The 18,598-nt window shown below is 40.2% G+C and overlaps 1 protein-coding gene across 7 annotated transcripts in view; it reads right to left on the bottom strand.

The window, feature by feature from the left end:
* Positions 1-18,598, bottom strand: part of NSD3 (nuclear receptor binding SET domain protein 3) — a 109,642-nt gene that overhangs the window by 65,494 nt on the left and 25,550 nt on the right. For all 7 annotated transcript variants that reach the window (XM_027122835.1, XM_027122837.1, XM_027122838.1 and 4 more), the window contains exon 2: positions 7,792-8,510. In XM_027122835.1, coding sequence (XP_026978636.1) covers positions 7,792-8,466 — 675 coding nt within the window. In that variant the 5' untranslated portion in view covers positions 8,467-8,510. The remainder of the gene's footprint in view (positions 1-7,791; positions 8,511-18,598) is intronic.

The following is an 18,598-nucleotide window of genomic DNA, read 5'->3' on the forward strand; positions in this document are numbered from 1 at the left end:
TAAGTGATTTTCTTGGATGTGCTTTTCTATATTTGTCAAATTGCTTATAATAAACATCACATTACTTTTCTAATCATAAAACCCACAAATACGTTATTTAAAAATTGATTTCTACAATCCTTTGAGGAGGCAGTTTGGAAGTATCTATCAAAATTCAAAATATGTACACTCTTCAATTTAACAATTATATTTTAGGAACCTATCCTACAGAAATACACAAAGTGAGAAAATCTAAGCAGAGGGATGGTAACTACAACATTATTTCATGTCAGTAATCCACATCTATCAAAATCTTCCTACTTTTTTTTTCCTACTTTTTATTTTAAAATAGCCTGTATACGCCTTGAAAAATATGTGATACATTGTACAATAAATTGATAAGAGTAGTTATCTTTGAGGAACAAGATTAGGGAAGCGGTGAGGGAAGATCTATACTTGTATATTATTTGTGTTTTCTGTAAAAAGCAAATTACTTTTGTAATTTAAAAGGTTTAAAAACTTTTCTTGTCAAAGAACAGAATTTAGTTTAGATGGCTTAAAAAAAGAGAAATATATCCATTAACTTGGCTCTAATTCCACTTAAAAAGTATTGCTAATTCTAGAAGTTACTTAAAATTCTCATTCAATTAATTCAAGCAGTTTAAGATGCTACTATAAAAACAAAGTTTTATTAAATAAAAGAAACTGTAAAAATGATGAAGAAATGATAAGCCAGACTCATGTGCCAAACCCCAAGTATCATTCATTCATTCAGCAATGCCTACGACTTTCCAGGCACTGTTCTAGAAGTTGGGTATACAATGTTGTAACAGACAGATAGGATCTCTGACCTCAAAGAGCTCACAGTTGGGCAGAAGAGATAGACATTAAACAAACACATACATACACTCATACAATGTAAATGTAAAAAGAGAAATAATGGTGTGTCTGTATGTAGCTATGATATGAAGGTCAGGAAAGGCCTGAGAAAGTATAATCTGAATCAAAAGAGGAGGAGTTAATCTAGTAAAAAGTGGGGGAAAGACCACTCCAGAGAGGAGTGGCATGTGTGAAGTCCCTGAGGTTAAACAAAGGTAGAAACTTCAAAAAAGCCATTACAACGGACTTAACTGCCCCAAGGAAGAGAGAGGTTACAAGATGGGAGTGGAGAGGAGGCTACATCACCAGGGCCTTGTAAGCCACATTTAAGTGTTTTATCCTAAGTGCACCGAAAGCCTCTGAAGAGGATTAGGTAGAGAAGTAATACACGGCCAATTTCTGTTTTAAAAGGATCACGTTAGCTGTTACATGGAGAATATTTTGGAAGGGAGCAAGAGGGGAAGCAGAATGTCTAATTAGGAGGCTACTGAAAATATTGGAAATAGCCCAAGTGAAAGAAGTAGTGGCAGCTGTTGGTGGGCACTAAATTAGCTCTGTCAGATGCGTCTGTGGTGGCACCATGACTAGCTAATCCAACAGGACACGCTCACTGAGCAAGGAAAGAAAAATCTATGTTCAAATGGGAATTTTTGTCCTTATCTCTGGTGTAATGAGGCAGTTTAAAAATATGGTCCAGGGCTTCCCTGGTGGCGCAGTGGTTGAGAGTCCGCCTGCCAATGCAGGGGATGCGGGTTCGTGCCCCGGTCCGGGAAGATCCCACGTGCCGCGGAGCGGCTGGGCCCGTGAGCCGTGGCCGCTGAGCCTGCGCGTCCGGAGCCTATGCTCCGCAACGGGAGAGGCCACAGCAGTGAGAGGCCTGCGTACCGCAAAAAAAAATAAAAATACGGTCCACATTTGCGTAGGCCCGTCCGGCAGCTTCATTTCAGTCCACAAACATAGCTTAAACCTTCACCTCAGCTTCTCATTCTCAAGCTACAGCAGGAGGACAGGACCACCTGGGGAAGCACATGTGGAGCCAAGAAAGCAAGTCCTCCTCCTGGGCACATTCAGTCTTCTGATGCTGGGGTGTTAGGGATCTCTGTAACTCTGAGGGCAGATAGATACGGAGTGACTCATCTTTGCCAAACGACAGAACCCTACTGTTGTTAAGAACTCGTCTGAAGCTCAATAACATTTTTCCCTTTCTGGATTAAAGACAGGATTTCCTCCAAAACCTTTTTATTATTCAAATGTCTTACCTCTTTTTGATTTTTTTGTTTGTTCCATATTCACATTTCCTCCAGGCTGGCTTGAAACACTGTTAAAATCACTTTCAAAGAACTGAGATTTTTTTACACAGTCATTTTAAAAGGCAAGAAATGGCAAGGGAGAAAAAGAGGCCCAAGAAGATTTATTCTAAGCTTTCAAGACTATAAAAATAAAAGAAGAAAAAAAAGTCAAAGAAGGATGCTGCAGTGACAGAAAGGGAATATACATGGTAAAATGTGCTAATGCGTGAACAAAAGTCATACTTACTAGGCATTTAGAGACCTGTGACTTGAGCTCAAAAGAAAGGTAAAGAGAGAGAACATAGTATCACAAATACCAATTAGGAAGGGGAGTTTTTAAGATGAAATGGTCAAGGGAAGCCAAATGCTTAGGAGTCAAGAAAAATAAGGAGTCAGAAATTGCCAACAGATAAAATACTGCTGGGTATAAAATCCATTTTCCTTCAGTTGTTCAAAGGATAAGCTTAAAAGAGATTAAAATCAGGGCTTCCCTGGTGGCACAGTGGTTGCGAGTCCGCCTGCCGAGGCAGGGGACACGGGTTCGTGCCCCGGTCCTGGAAGATCCCACATGCCACGGAGCACTGGGCCCGTGAGCCATGGCCGCTGAGCCTGCGCGTCCGGAGCCTGCGTGTCCGGAGCCTGTGCTCCGCAACGGGAGAGGCCGCAGCAGTGAGAGGCCCACGTACCGCAAAAAAAAAAAAAAAAGAGATTAAAATCAAATAGGGACTGAAGACACCTTTTTTGGTACTAGTAGTGCTGCTTCAGAAAGAGAAAGCATCAGAGAAAAGGTGACAGTGAGTGAGCTCCCCATAGTGTTCAAGTCATCTTAATTTTTTTTAAAATAAATTTATTTATTTTATTTATTTATTTTTGGCTGCATTGGGTCTTCATTGCTGCACGCGGGCTTTCTCTAGTTGTGGCGAGCCGGGGCTACTCTTCGTTGCGGTGTGTGGGCTTCTCACTGCGGCGGCTTCTCTTGTTGCCGAGCACGGGCTCTAGGCACGCGGGCTTCAGTAGTTGTGGCTCGCGGGCTCTAGAGCGCAGGCTCAGTAGTTGGGATGCACAGGCTTAGTTGCTCCACGGCATGTGGGATCTTCCCGGACCAGGGCTCGAACCCGTGCCCCTTACATTGGCAGGCGGATTCTCAACCACTGCACCACCAGGGAAGCCCGAGTTATCTTAATTTTAAATGAGGGCTTCCCTGGTGGCACAGTGGTTAAGAATCCGCCTGCCAATGCAGGGAACATGGGTTCGAGCCCTGGTCCGGGAAGATCCCACATGCCGTGGAGCAACTAAGCCCGTGCACCACAACTACTGAGCCTATGCTCAAGAGCGCGGAAGCCACAATTTCTGAGCCTGCATGCTACAACTACTGAAGCCCACGCACCACAACAAGAGAAGCCACTGCAATGAGAAGCCCGCGCACCTGAACAAAGAGTAGCCCCCCGTTCGCCGCACCTAGAGAAAGCCCAAGTGCAGCAAGGAAGACCCAAAGCAACCAAAAATAAAGTAAAAAACAAAAAAAATTAGGGGGAATTCCCTGGCGGTCCAGTGGTTAGGACTCGGTGCTTTCACTGATGAGGGCCCAGGTTCAGTCCCTGGTCAGGGAACTAAGATCCCACAAGTCGTGTGGTGTAGACAAAAAAAAAAAAAAAAAAAAAAATTGGTCTTTTTAAAATTAAAACCCAAGAGATTTATCAGAATGAATAATACTCATCAAATCTGGCAGAATTCAAAATCCTTAATAGTTTTCAAAACATTAAGTAAAATCATATTCTCTAAAAGAACCAAAAACTTATGTCATCATTTAAGGTAGAAAGAAAAATGTAAAGTCAGTAAATTGTTCGTGCATTTTTCTTTTACTTTCTGAATAACTGTGAGTTCACAATGCATATGAACAGTTTCTAAGAATTCTAAGACCTAACACTCTGAGGCTGGAGAACCAAATATAACCTCTAACTTAGTGCTAATGGGACCAAACCAGCCATCTGGCTTTTTATAAGTGAAAATGGCAAGCTAAGAGTTAATGAGACTGGCCTCTGGATAAGCCCACCAAAGTGCCAGTAGAAGACCAATGTTTGAATAGGGCCTACACTCACATGCCTGAGGCATTACACCTGCCAAGGAGGAAGAAATGCAGAAACATTTCCACATGTTTCTAATTTGGTGGGAGAGAAAACAGCTTAAAGCAGCTTTACAAAATATACAATTTCAGTAGTGATCTCAGGTCTCCTGCTGCCTGGATGTTTGGACACGTTTTCATTGTTGAGAAGATATACTTAGGTTGTTCCAAAGAACGGCCACTCTTTAGAAGGCCAAACAGCTCAGAATTGGGAGGAAATACTTGTAGATCAAATATGAAGAAAAAAGGAAAGAAAAAAGAAGTGAAATCTTGAAGCGTATTATTTTAGATGAGATTTTGTTTGCTTTGTTTGTCTCAGAAAAGAACCTATGAGCGAGTTTTAATGAAGAAGTCTACATCTATATCCATATATCTATAGCTATAGCTGTATCTATCTATATATCTGCAGACCCAGCTTGAGGACAGTCATCCCAGGCACACAGTTCTCACTACGCTTCCCTCAAGCATCTGGGGGAGGGGAGCTGTCCCGTGGTGTGGGCAAACTCTTACGTGGGCTTCTTTCCCTTCTACGCCTGCTACAATGCTGAACACCAAGAGCGTGGACCCCCAGTGACAACCAGGAGACACAAGAGCATCAAAAATTAAAGCACTTAAAAACAACTGTCCTGAAGAAGGCAAAAGGGATGTTGTTCAAGTTAAGAAAACCCCATTAAACACATACACAGTTACAGAAAACAGGTTGATTCGGGCACATCCCTTGTCCGCATGGCTTAGCAGAGACACGGCACTAACAACGAGCAGGGCCTTTGGGGGCTCCAGCCCAAAGTTCTACTGGCAGAATGGAGCATCACTTTTACGGCACCATCTCTTAAGCTTATAACTGCCTCCCATGTGTGATAAAAGTTTAATTAATCAAATTCAACTAACAAGAGCTTAGCTTTTCACCGTATTTCTTTGAAAGAAAAACCCCTGGATTTTCCCCCAAAGCTCAACTTTCAGGCAATGGTCTTGGTAACATTTAGAGCAATCAATGCCACTTAACACATCTATACCTTCAGTCAAAGTGACACTCCTTTACCCCAAGATACTGTAAGATCCTAAATAATGAAATATTAAATTATGCCCCACATGATTTACTAAAAAGGAAAATGAACTAAAACTCTTAAATTACATCTAACCAATTCTAACTCCTGGATATAACAGTTAACTGAAGGTTTAAGTGATATAAACGGCCAGATATAGCAGACATCCAACAAAGACAGAACTGGCTTTAAAATCTCACTGAAAAGTGACTACTAGAAATATCACATCACTGCACTGAATTTTTTTCCTAGATTCCAATAAAACAAAGAGTGGATACAAAATGAACAGACTCTCTTCTCCTGCCTCTGCTTCCAGCCCCATTTCTATTTTGTGACATATTTTAAACTATATATTTTAATATTTTTACCAATAAAGGCAAGAAGTCTAGCCTAATAAATAAAATTGGATATTCTCCTTTTTGCCAGATTCTCTAGAGCAGAAGCAAGACGGGCCAGCGAGATGGCTCTTAGGACCTAAAACCAAATGCAGGTTTTATGCATTTTCGTGATTGCTAAGGATCATAGTGCATCACATGTCTTTTCACTGCAGGTCCATGAACGAACTGCTACAGTGGAAGTCTCTGGAGAGTAAAAAGTTAACTTCTCTCCTTCCACTGATTCATTCATTTAATAAACAGTGTAAGATACTATGTAAGCTAAGTTCTGTGGGGGGCATTTAATAACTGACATAAGAAATTCAAAGGCATTCCAGAAACCACTTAGTTTCAAAGCCTTCATTTTACAGCTGCAGAACTAAGATGGAAGAACTACTAGTGTCCGCAATTACTCTTTATCTCATCACCCAGTTTTATTTTCTTCATAGCACCTACCACTATCTAAACTTAGACTCATTTACATACATATGTGTGTATTTTCTGCCTCTTCTTAGTAGAATATTAGCACCCTAAAAGTAGGCATCTTTACTTTTCACTCACTGCCCAACTTTCAATTCTTAGAAAAGCGTCTAACACATATTAGGTACTCAGTTGATATTTGTTAAATGAATAAATAAGAAAACTATAGAAAAATGAGAAAAACATAATGAAATATCACACTGAGACTTGTGAGAGCCTAGAACCAGTGTGACCTTTACTCCAGAAAAACACCATATTTGAGTTGTGTGAAGTAGTGGAACCCAGCTACCAAGGAAAAGGTGAGTTGGTAAGATGTAAACATTACTTTGAACAGAAGATGATAAATTAACTTATACAGGCAGAGCAGACAGAAAAGCATACAACTGTCACAAAAATTCATAGATATTCATTTCTTCCCAAATCAATGTCTGGGGACATCTTCAAGTAATACCATGTATTAGAATACTAACTAAAAACTCTTCATTCAAGCTAGCATTGATTTGTTACATACCTTTCTTATTAAGAAAATTAATACTGAAACCTCAGAGATGTTAAAAAGAAATTAGCAGCATGCATCTTAAGTTACCATTAAAGAATGACTTTTATAAAACCTCTACCTGAAGATTTAGTGAATATGTATGAATACTAACTCTGATTTTATAAAAAGAGTTCCTTTATTTACTTCAGGTTATTTTGTGGCAAACACTAGTAATGAGGGTTAAATCTAAGCTCTACTAGCAAAAGTTGGTCTGGAACAATGGAAAACCAATATCATTAACCATCTTTCTCTGCCCTTCCTCTTCATCTTCAGAAACCAGGAGGTTTTTTTTGTTTGTTTGGTTGGGTTTTTTTAACATCTTTATTGGAGTATAATTGCTTTACAGTGCTGTGTTAGTTTCTGCTGTATAACAAAGTGAATCAGCTATATGCATACATATTTTCCCCACATCCCTTCCCTCTTGCGTCTCCCTCCCACCCTCCCTATCCCTCCCCTCTAGGTGGTCACAAAGAACCAAGCTGATCTCCCTGTGCTATGCGGCTGCTTCCCACTAGCTATCTATTTTACATTTGGTAGTGTATATATGTCCATGCCACTCTCTCACTTCGTCCCAGCTTACCCTTACCCCTCTCCATGTCCTCAAGTCCATTCTCTACGTCTGCATCTTTATTCCCGTCCTGCCCCTAGGTTCTTCATAACTTTCTTTTTTTTTAAGATTCCATATATATGTGCTAGCATACGGTATTTGTTTTTCTCTTTCTAACTTACTTCACTCTGTATGACACACTCTAGGTCCATGCTCCTCACTAAAAATAAATCAATTTCGCAGAAACCAGTTTATTACGAGCAAAATTAAGTGAGGCTATTAAACAAAGAAACATAGGAGGCAAGATTTTTAGTGTCACATGTTTCTAAAATATTTCTTTACTCAGATGATGTCCATTCATTTATTCAGCAAATATTTACTTACCACCTATCATAACATCCCAAGCTGCATGCTAGGGATCAGATGAAAGAAGTTATCAGAAATATTTATATTTGGAGAGATAAAAACTGAAAAAGGTCTCTTGGACTTCCAGTAAATGTGAAATATTACAAATTTTTTCAAAAAGATGTTTCAACTTACATTTTGTTCCTCTGGTTCTAATCTGGGGATTTTGTGTGACTTGCGCTCTTCAGATCTAGATGAATCGTGCTTGTTGCTTTTTTTCCTCTTTTCTTTTCTGCTTTCATGCTTTGACTTTGTGTGCTCACTTGCCTGTACTTCATTTAAAAGGTCTCCACAAAGGGAAGACTCAAACAATTCCCTGCCATTCTGGATAGTTTTGGTTATTTTTAGTTTAATTTCAGGTGAGCCAGTCTTCTTTGGAATCACAGTCTGTGGTACTGAAGGAGGAGGTGGTGGCTGTGGAGGAGAAGGTTTTTCCAGAATTTCATGTGGTCTTGTGTTTGGAATTTCTGAATGGTAATAGTCAGTGGGGCTAAAGTTTCTAACTGCACCAAAGCCATTGGCCGACCCATTGGGATACTGGTTATAGGACTGGTATTTGGTTTGAGTTTCGTACATGCTGATTGATGATGGGTAGCCATTCGTGAGTGGAGGAAGATCTTCTGTTGTAGGTGGGTACTGAAAGCCTTGCTGCAAGGTAGCTTCGTATGGTGTCTGGCCACCATCTTCAACAATGTCACTGTTGTTATCAAAGGCATCCTCCTGACGGATGTTGGCGGAGTCAATGAGTTGAGGTGGTTGCTGAATTGTGTTTCCCATGATCCCTTGCATGAAAGAGAAAGAGAAATCCATTGTTCTGCTCCAGCATCCTTAACTTTCCCTTTCTCTCATCGGGCCTAAAGTTTTAAAAGAGAGATTAAAAGGTGTTAGTTAACATCCTCAAAGACTAGAGGCTAATCAACTGCAAAAGGATTAAAGTAAAATATTCTGAATCCAATTTTCATATCCAGATTTGTACAAACTAAATTTTTAAAACAGGTAGCCAATATAATTCTGACACAGAGCAAATACTTTTTATCTTAAATGCTTATCTGTGGGCTTCTCTGGTGGCACAGTGGTTGAGAGTCCGCCTGCCGATGCAGGGGACACGGGTTTGTGCCCCAGTCCGGGAAGATCCCACATGCCGCGGGGCGGCTGGGCCCGTGAGCCATGGCCGCTGAGCCTGCGTGTCCGGAGCCTGTGCTCCGCAACGGGAGAGGCCACAACAGTGAGAGGCCCGCGTACCGCAAAAAAAAAAAAAAAAAAAAAATGCTTATCTGTTTGAAACTCAATTACTTTCACAATAACTTGAGTAACAAAATTTTATCCTCTTTGCCATCATGCAAAACAGTTTTGACATTCCTTTCTGTTTCCTACATTAGAGATTATAAGTCTCAGTTAAAACTGTAAATTGCAAAATAAGCAGTGTCCTGACACATACAAATTAGGTTCCATGTGTGCTTTCCTTAAATCATTCATATTTTATCCAGTGGTTCTGTTATTACAAAAATAATAAAATCTTATTGTAAATATTTTAAATACAAAAATTAAAAGGCCAAATCCTCTCCCACTCCACCATTCCCATTCTCCTAAGTCATGGATAACCACTGTAAATACTTTAGTGGGTACTCTTCCAAGTATTTCTCTACATATTTATACACAAAATGTTTAAAATAGTTTATTCTGTGACTTGCTTATTCAACTTAAAGTATGTCCTAGATATCTTTCTACATCAGCATGTACAGATCACTCTCATAGATACTCCACTCTTTCAGTGGTTGCACAGTAAACAACTGTGTAATCTACCCTAACATGTTTAACCATTTGCGTACTGACAATCATTGAGTTGCTCACAACTGTTTGGTATTATAAACAGGTTTACAGGAAACTTTCTTGAAACTGTATCTTTATGCATATATGTATTCTTCCAGGACATCTGCATTTTGATAGATACTGCAAAACTGTTTTATAGGCTGTACTATATCAATTTATACTCATACCAGTAGTGTGAGAGGATGCCTGATTTCCTATACTCTTGCCAGTATCTACTTGTTTTTAATCAGTGGTATGTATAGCAGAATCATCTTTACTTTTACAAAAGGCACATGTCAAGATCTATATACTGATGACTCTGATTCAGTGAATCTGGGGTGAGGCCTAGAGCATGAGTATTTTAAGGCCACATTCCAGCTCATACTGATGCACACTCCTGGTTGGGTCACCGCATTATACGCTCACAATTATTGTGCTTTCTCTAGAAGATGTCTGAAAATGCCCACACTGTGTAACAAGGTTATAATATGGATAAGCATCTGTTAGGAAATGCTCTAAGACTACTCTGCTTTGTCATAAGGTTTGACAGTCTCACATCTTGAGACAGAGGATTAATGGACTGCCCAGATACTATTTTGAAAATCCTATAAACACTTCTTCTAAAAAGCTCTAAGGCTGAGAGGATTTCACTACTGTATCAAGTCTGATGAATTGACTGTAGCTGCCAGAATACTAGGAAGAGGATTCTGAAGCTACAGTCCAGTTCAATTCCATGACCAACTAATAATGTCCACCATCTTGGTTCTAGTAGGAATTACCATAATGATAAAGCAAGTAACCCAGAACAGCAAAGGGAAGAAGGAAACAAAAGCTGACAACACTTTCCAAGGTGTATCCAATTAAACAGCTGTTGTTTATTCTGCTGTTAGCAAATGGAAAGAATTTTAAAAGTTCTACAATTGCAAACAATGAATATGTGAGCATATAGGAAATCAAACTGCCCTTACTGCTCTATAGTGGAGTGAGGGATGGGGGGCATGGGGTGTGAGAGAGCACTCCCGCTTTTTTAGCATCTACTCTGGGCCAAGCACTTTATATGTATCTCATTTAATCCTCAAAACAACTCTGCAAGGTGAGTATCTGATTCCTGTCTCCTAGGTAAAGAAAGTGTGTTTCAGAGGGGTTAGGTGTCTTGCTTAAACCCCTATAACCAGGGGGCCGAATTAGGATTTGAATGTAAGCATCTCTGACTCTAAAGCCCAAGACTTTTGCCACTATGCCACTTCCATTTTCTTCAGCTGTAGGTTCTGAGAGGATTTGTTTCTTTCCTTCATATGCTTTTATTCCTTGGTCACTGCCAAAATGACGACTAACTATTCTATAATAACCACCGTTGACACTTAAAGAGCGCTTATCGAGTGTGGCAGGAGCTGTTAAGCGCTCTAAATACAGTACTACATTTAATGCTCCCAACAACCTTCAGCTAGACATTAATGTCAGTTCCCATTATGGATGGGGAAACAGAGGCAAGAGAGGTTATGACTTGCTCAAATGCACAAGGCTAGTCATTAGCTGACAGCTGGGATTCGAGCCAGGCAGTCTGGTTTCAGAGTCTGTGATCCTAACCAGCATACTGTACTGATAATGCTGACAAAGGTTAGAAATCATTTCTTTATATATATAGCTTAAGAGTTGAAACATTACCCTACTCTGACCCTTGGCAAAAATGTGTATAGCTCACAGACACTAGAAGGGTATGTTCTAAAATTCCATAAACAGGGACTTCCCTGGTGGCGCGGTGGTTAAGAATCCGCCTGCCAATGCAGGGACACGGGTTCGAGCCCTGGTCTGGGAAGATCCCACATGCCGCAGAGCCACTAAGCCCATGCGCCACAACTACTGAGCTTGCGCTCTAGAGCCCGCGAGCCACAACTACTAAGCCCGTGTGCCACAACTACTGAAGCCTATGCACCTAGAGCCCATGCTCTGCAGCAAAAGAAGCCACCGCAATGAGAAGCCCATGCACTGCAACGAAGAGAAGTCCCCGCTTGCTGCAATAGAGAGAGCCCACGTGAAGCAACAAAGACCCAACGCAGCCAAAATGTAAATAAATTAATTAATTTTAAAAACTAAAGGAATACTTAATTAAATCATTTTCCTGTAGTAAAAGTCAGATGTGAAAAAGAAAATAAAAATAGAAAAAAAAATAAAATAAAATTCCGTAAACACACATGGGGCAAGTACACAGGTAGAATTCAAAAGTTCTCCAAACTTCCAACTTGAAGGCAAGTTAAATACCAACAATTGACAAGATGCAACCTGTGTTTTTGGTTCTCATAATTGTTGTACACAAGATCAGCTTCCAGATAGTCTCCCCAAATTATAGTCCACAGAGGTTTTCAGGCACATGTATTCAGAGACTAAGATTTCTGATGCTTTCGATTTAGTTCCAAACACAAACTTCTAAGAAGTTTGGTATTTTCCCCCTTCTCTTCTCTTCTCTAGCTCTATAACCAAATATTTTATTTTAGTTTGAACTAAGAACAGAAATAACATTACCCTATTACAATTATAGTATAAGAGTTTACAATTACAGTGTTTTCATATACATTTTTAAAAATTAATTAATTAATTTGGTTGTACCGGGTCTTAGTTGAGGCTCGCCTGCTCCTTAGTTGTAGCATGTGAACTGTTAGTTGCGGCATGCATGTGGGATCTAGTTCCCTGACCAGGGATCAAACCCAGGCCCCCTGCTTTGGGAGCTCCGAGTCTTAATCACTGCACAACCAGGGAAGTCCCCTCATATACATTCTTATTTAAGCCACAAAACAAGCCTGTAAAGCTGACAGGGGAGGTGTTAGCTTCATTTTTCAGATAACTACATTCAATATTTGCTGAATTTCCCAAGACTACAAAGCTAATTAGTGATTAAGCCTGAAAAAGCAACCTCTTAGCTTCTAATCCTGTGCTCTCTTCCACAAGATCTCACTGCCAGAGAATATCCAACCACCCACAGACAACATACTATAACCTTAAGAGTCATACGTTCAAAGCTGAACAGACTGTCCTTCCTTAACTCAGCTTTCCTTTCAGACTACCCCAGATCGGCCGTTGCTTCCACTATTTTTCTAGCTTCCCAGGCTAGCAGCCTCAGGTTCACAGGTGACTGATTCTTCCCTCTCTGTGAGGCCGTAAAACTAATCATTGGACAAGTCTAGTCTCTTCCTTTGAACTCTGATTTGTTCTTTGATCTCTACATCCATGTCAGGCCAGGCCCTTGTCAGCACCTTATCCTGGACCTACAACGACTGATTTTCTAGATATTTCTCACCTCTAACTACTTCTTCTTTAGTTTCATCTAAACCAAACTGCACTGGGTCTACTCCCATATTAAGACACTCTGAACTCCACACCACACCAAGTCCCTTCCATGCCTTTCAAAATTTTCCATAATCCCACTTTCTCCTACCAATCCAAATTGCATGTGCATGAATGAACTTTTCTGAGCATCCACTGGGCCAAAAATCTATAAACTGAGGCCTAATATATATTACACATTGTTTAATCCTATGAAGCAAAGTAGCATTCCCATTTTACAGATGAGAAGGAATGGAGCTCAAAAAGATCAAGTGATTTGCCCTTAGTCACGCAGCCAACAGAAGTTGAGTAAAATGGTGAAACTCCGATCTTCTAACTCCAATACAGAACTCTTTACATGGCAGCTGCCTCATAATATGCAAACTATCCAAACTTCCCATTTTAATCCAATATGCTCCTTACCCATAATACAAATGCCTGTTTGACAGCTCTCATACCTCACAAGCATCTTAAAATACCTAATAATGAACTCTTAGTTTTTATTTTACTTAAGTGTGTCCTTCCCCCAGTCCCTCCTATGAGAAGGAGATGAAACTTCCATCTATCAGTTGTCAAAGCCAGAAACCTGGGGATCATGACACACCCCTTCCCCTCACTCCTACTGTTGCCCAATCTGTCAGTGAACTCCCGGAGTCTTACCTCCCAAGTGCACGTCTCACACTTGCCTGCCTCATGCCACGTCTCCAGCCCCTCACGCTGGCCCCTGCACCTCCCCTTGGCTCCTGCACAGCTGCCTCCGCAGTCTCCAGGCTGCTTCTCCTGCCTCTCAGAGCCTACTTCCCCAGAGGACAGCCCGCCGCCTTTTAAAAACTAACCCGCTAACCCGATCACGTGATGACTCCTCAGATTACAGCAGGGAAAATGAGCGACAACATGGATGACTCTCACAAAAGTCATTTTGAATGAAAGAACCCAGACATCACGATTCCACTTATATAGTACACAGTGTGATTTCATTTACACAAGGTTCAAAAACAGGATGAAGTTAAAACTAAATCCATGGAGATAGCTGTCAGAACAGTAGTTGCTTTTTTTGGACGGCATGCTGTAAACACTGGAGGGGGGCCATAAGGGAGGTTTTTAAGCTGCTAGTTATGTTTAATTTATTGATCTAGACAGTAATTACATGATTTGCTAAAATAAGCAAAAACAAGCAACAAAACCTTCAATGCCTTCCCAGTGCACTCAAATAAAATCCAGACTACGTATCATCCCAGCAAGCCCCTGCATGGTCAGGCCTCAGTTTACATTTCCAAAGTTATCTACGAACACTCTCCACTGGAAGCATTACACTCCAGGGGCTTCTTTTCAATTTCTCAAATGTGCCAACTTCATTTCTGCAATCGGGATTCTCATATGTGCTACTCCAGCTTAAAAACCTCTCAGATAGGACTTCCGAGGTCCTCTGCTCATTTTCCTCTGTAAGCTTATTTTTCGTCCTTTATAGGACTCACCACAATATGTTATTATTCAGGTATGCATTCGCCTTCTTATGGTCTGTCTCCCTCATTCCACTGCATGCTCTGTAAGTGCAGGGACCATGGATGTCTTATTCAATGCTGGACACTCAGTACTGTTCAATTAACAGATGAATGAGAGTCCCTGACCTCAAAGGGCTTAAAACTAGTACACCTCCACTGACCCCTGCAGGATTTCTGGGGATATTAGCCTATAACGTAACTTTACTCACCCACTAATCCCTTGTTTGGTAAAAATGTATTATGCTCATTGTAAAAAACAAACAAGCAAACAAATAAAACATTGACACCCATAGTTACGTGGTCAACTGATCTTCCGCAAAGGTGCCAAGGTAATTCAAGGGGTAACGATGGTATTTTCAACAGAGCCGGGAAAAAATGACTGGATATCTGTATGGAAAAAGCGAACCTCACCGTTTCTTTACATTATACACAAAAAATAACTAAAATTAGTTCATAAACCTGGTACTAAAGTCAAACCATAAAACTTCCAGAATAAAACGTGGGAGAAAATATACCACTGTGTTAGGCAGAAGAGTTCTTAAACAGGACACAAATACCATGAACTATGAAAGAAAAAGACTGATAAAATGGACTTCAAAATTAAAAACTCCTGCTCTTCAAAAGTCACAGTTAAGAAAACAAAAAGGTGTGAAACTAACACAACATTGTCAATCAAGTATACCTCAATAGAAAATTTACAAATAAAAAATTTTAAATGCCAAAAAAAAAAGGTGAATGATAGGCAGAGAGAAAATATTTACAAAATACATATTTAACAAAGAATACCCTTATACTCTTACATTCTAGGAAATGGGGAGAGATCCACTAAGGGTTTTTGCGTAAAAATAAGACAAGTGAAACGACAGTTTAAATATTCATCACTCCACAGGTTACTTACTAATTGCAAACAGAAATATGTACAGGAGAGAGCTGTGGCGGGCAGCATTTCAGACAAGTGAGGAGATATGGCGTTACCAGAAGCCAAGTGGACAGGCCTCCTGTGCCTTGTGGTGTGATTCATGAACACATCATCATCTCCGAAGTTCTCTTCCCAGCACTTACACTGAATCTCAAAATGAGGAAACAATCAGACAAATCCAAAACGTGGGACCTTCTCTCAGAAAACTGGCCTCAGCTCTTCAAAAGTTAATGTTACAAACAAAAGGTGGAAAGACTATGCTATATTTTAAAAGACAAGATTTAACAACCAATGCAATAATGGGTGAACTTTGATGAAATCCTGGATTTAAACATACACACGAACATAAAAATAATGTTTTGGAGAAAATGAGAATTTTAAATGTGAACTAGCTACTAAACAATGGAGCTACTAATTTTCAAAGGTATAACAGTGTTCTGTTTATGTAAGAAAATGTCCTTATTCTTAGGTGAGCTATGCTGAAACATTTAAAGTGTCATGTGATCCACAACTTACAAATGGTTTAAGATTTTAAAAGTACATATACCTAGAGTAAAACAAAGGAGGCAAAATGTGAACAATTCACTAATCCAGGTGTTGACTATAATATTCTTTTAACTTTCCTAAAGGCTTGAAATTTTTTAAAGTAAAATGTTGGGGTAAAATAAAAATAATTTAGCTAAAGGGTTAGAAGAAGTATTGAAAAGAAAAAGCAACTGCTTCTTAAGGTGGAAAAGCATGCATTAAATCCTGACACCATATTCCGACCAACTCAGCTAAATGGTCCACTGTATCATATTTTCTAGAAAGTCTAAGCATGAACAGAGACACACTTTTTCATATTATACCTCCAAAGAGTACAATAATGCAATCAAGAAAGTAGTTTTGATAATGAAAAAAGAAGATATTTTAGGACTATAACTAAATTCCTTTACATAGTGGTTTTTTTTTTTTTTTTTTTTGCGGTACGTGGGTACACTGTTGTGGCCTCTCCTGTTGCGGAGCACAGGCCCCGGACGTGCAGGCTCAGCGGCCATGGCTCACGGGCCCAGCCGCTCCGCAGCATGTGGGATCTTCCCGGACCAGGCACGAACCCGTGTCCCCTGCATCGGCAGGCGGACTCTCAACCACTGCGCCACCAGGGAAGCCCACGTAGTGATTTTTATACATACTGCAGTCTGGCGGTCAGCTTTCAAACAGCAGACACACCAACTGACATTACAGAATTAGGAGGCGCTCTAATGAGTACTATGGTTGACAGAATCAAACTGCTAGGTTCAAAACCCAGAGCCAAGGCTCATTAGCTATGTGACTTTCGGCAACTTAATCTCCCTAAATCTCAGTTTTCTTACCCAGAAACTGTGGATACTTTAACTGTCTACAGTGTTTCTGTAAGAAATAAGAGTTAATCCATGAGCAGTACTTCGGACAGTGCCCCGAGTATAGTTAGAGCCCAGTATCTATTGGCTATTATTACTGTTATCATTCAGTACAATGCTGGGCACACAGAACTTGTGAAAAACCTGATCTCTGACCTGAAGGCATTCACAATCTCTTTAGTATATTAGACAATATAGGATTCTATGAGCAAGACTCATATGTAAACACATTAAACAGAAGGTGACTAAGAATTACATTGTGTGCCATCAGAATTAGAAGACATTTGAGGACAGTGCTCACTGGGGAAGGAGGCATTTAGGCCACAAAAGACAGGCAGAATAGGAAGTTAGGTGTTTTTCACCCACACTTTTTTTTTTTTTTTGGCCGTGACACATGGCTTGCAGGATCTTAGTTCTCTGACTAGGGATCGAACCCGGGCCCCCCTACAGTGGAAGCTCGGAGTCCTAACCACTGGACATCCAGGGAAGTCCCTCAACCACACATTTTAAAACTCCTCCACAGAGGCCACCAAAAACTCTCATACCTTTGTCATTAATAAATCCCTGATAAAGATGTATGTTTTAAATTTTTTGTATTACTAAAGTAATAATAATAATGACTAACATTTGAGGACTTACTCTGTGTCAATGCTACTCTAAATGCTTCACATTTGTTATATTATTTCACTCCTTATAACACCTCTTCGAGGAAATACTATTGCTTCCCCCATTTCACAAGTGAAAAATGAAGGCCAGCATGATTAAGTGACTTGCCCACCGTCAGACATCCTGTAAATGGAGGATTCACACACAGGCCCTCTGTCTCACAGCACTGGCTCTTGGCCAGTAAACTCATTTCTCACCATCCCTAAGTATGCTGAGAAAACAGCAACCCAAACATGCACTTTACATCACACACTTCCCGATCCCGCTGCCCAGAGCTAACAATTTGGTGGGAGACTTAGCGAACTAGTGTTCCGCCCATTCTAATATGTACTGCCAAGTAAATGAAACCATCACAGGCAAACAATTTAGGACAAATTCTTCCTCTGAACAATGTTTCCACGTTGGTTTTTGTTCTGTTTTGAGATGAAAGAAATCAGTGAATGAAAAAAAAGAGATGAAAGAAATCAATAAATGAATACTTTTTTCTTAATTTTGTTGAGGCCGTTCACAGACTTTTTTTTTTTTTTTTTTTTTTTGCGGTACGCAGGCCTCTCACCGTCGTGGCCCCTCCCGTTGCGGAGCACAGGCTCCGGACGCGCAGGCTCAGCGGCCATGGCTCACGGGCCCAGCCACTCCGTGGCATGTGGGATCTTCCCGAACCGGGGCACGAACCCATGTCCCCTGCATCGGCAGGTGGACTCTCAACCACTGTGCCACCAGGGAAGCCCCCACAGACGTTTTTAAAGGAAAAAAGTTGAAAGTTATCAACTAAAGCTTTAGGTCATTCATTCATTCATACACCAACTTATTCATGAGGGGAGTGATAACAGAAAAGTTTACTTAAGTCAATCTTAGATACAGAGTTAAAAGAAAAAGGAAGCATGTTATGTTTCAGATGAACAGCTTGAAGCTATAAACATCAATTTAGTATTCACGATGTGTTAAATGTTTAGTCTAAGTCACTATCACAAATTCTTAAAATGAACAATGCCCTTTGGTAGACTGTACATATTGCTAGATTCCACTTTATAGAATTACATGCTGTGCTGTATGTACTTATTTTCCTGTTTAACACCAGTTTCTTCTCAATAAGAAAAAAACTTTATATTTTATTATGGATCAAAATCCCTCATATTGACATCATTATTCAGGCTTTTTGGAATCAGAAGTAGTTCTAAAGGTGTCATATAAATTACCTATTTCTGTCTTCAGACCCAACTGCCCCTTCAATACATTCCTAGGTTACTTAATTTGTAAATCTAACCGCATCACTCTCCTGATTAAAACCCTTCAATGATTCCTAGAAAAAGTCAAAGCACTTCAGCCAACAGAGCACGCAGGCCCTCTAA

This window comes from Aethalodelphis obliquidens, unplaced genomic scaffold (assembly GCF_003676395.1).
Source record: "Aethalodelphis obliquidens isolate GAN/ISIS:26980383/991018 unplaced genomic scaffold, ASM367639v1 scaffold25, whole genome shotgun sequence".
Taxonomy (NCBI): domain Eukaryota; kingdom Metazoa; phylum Chordata; class Mammalia; order Artiodactyla; family Delphinidae; genus Aethalodelphis; species Aethalodelphis obliquidens.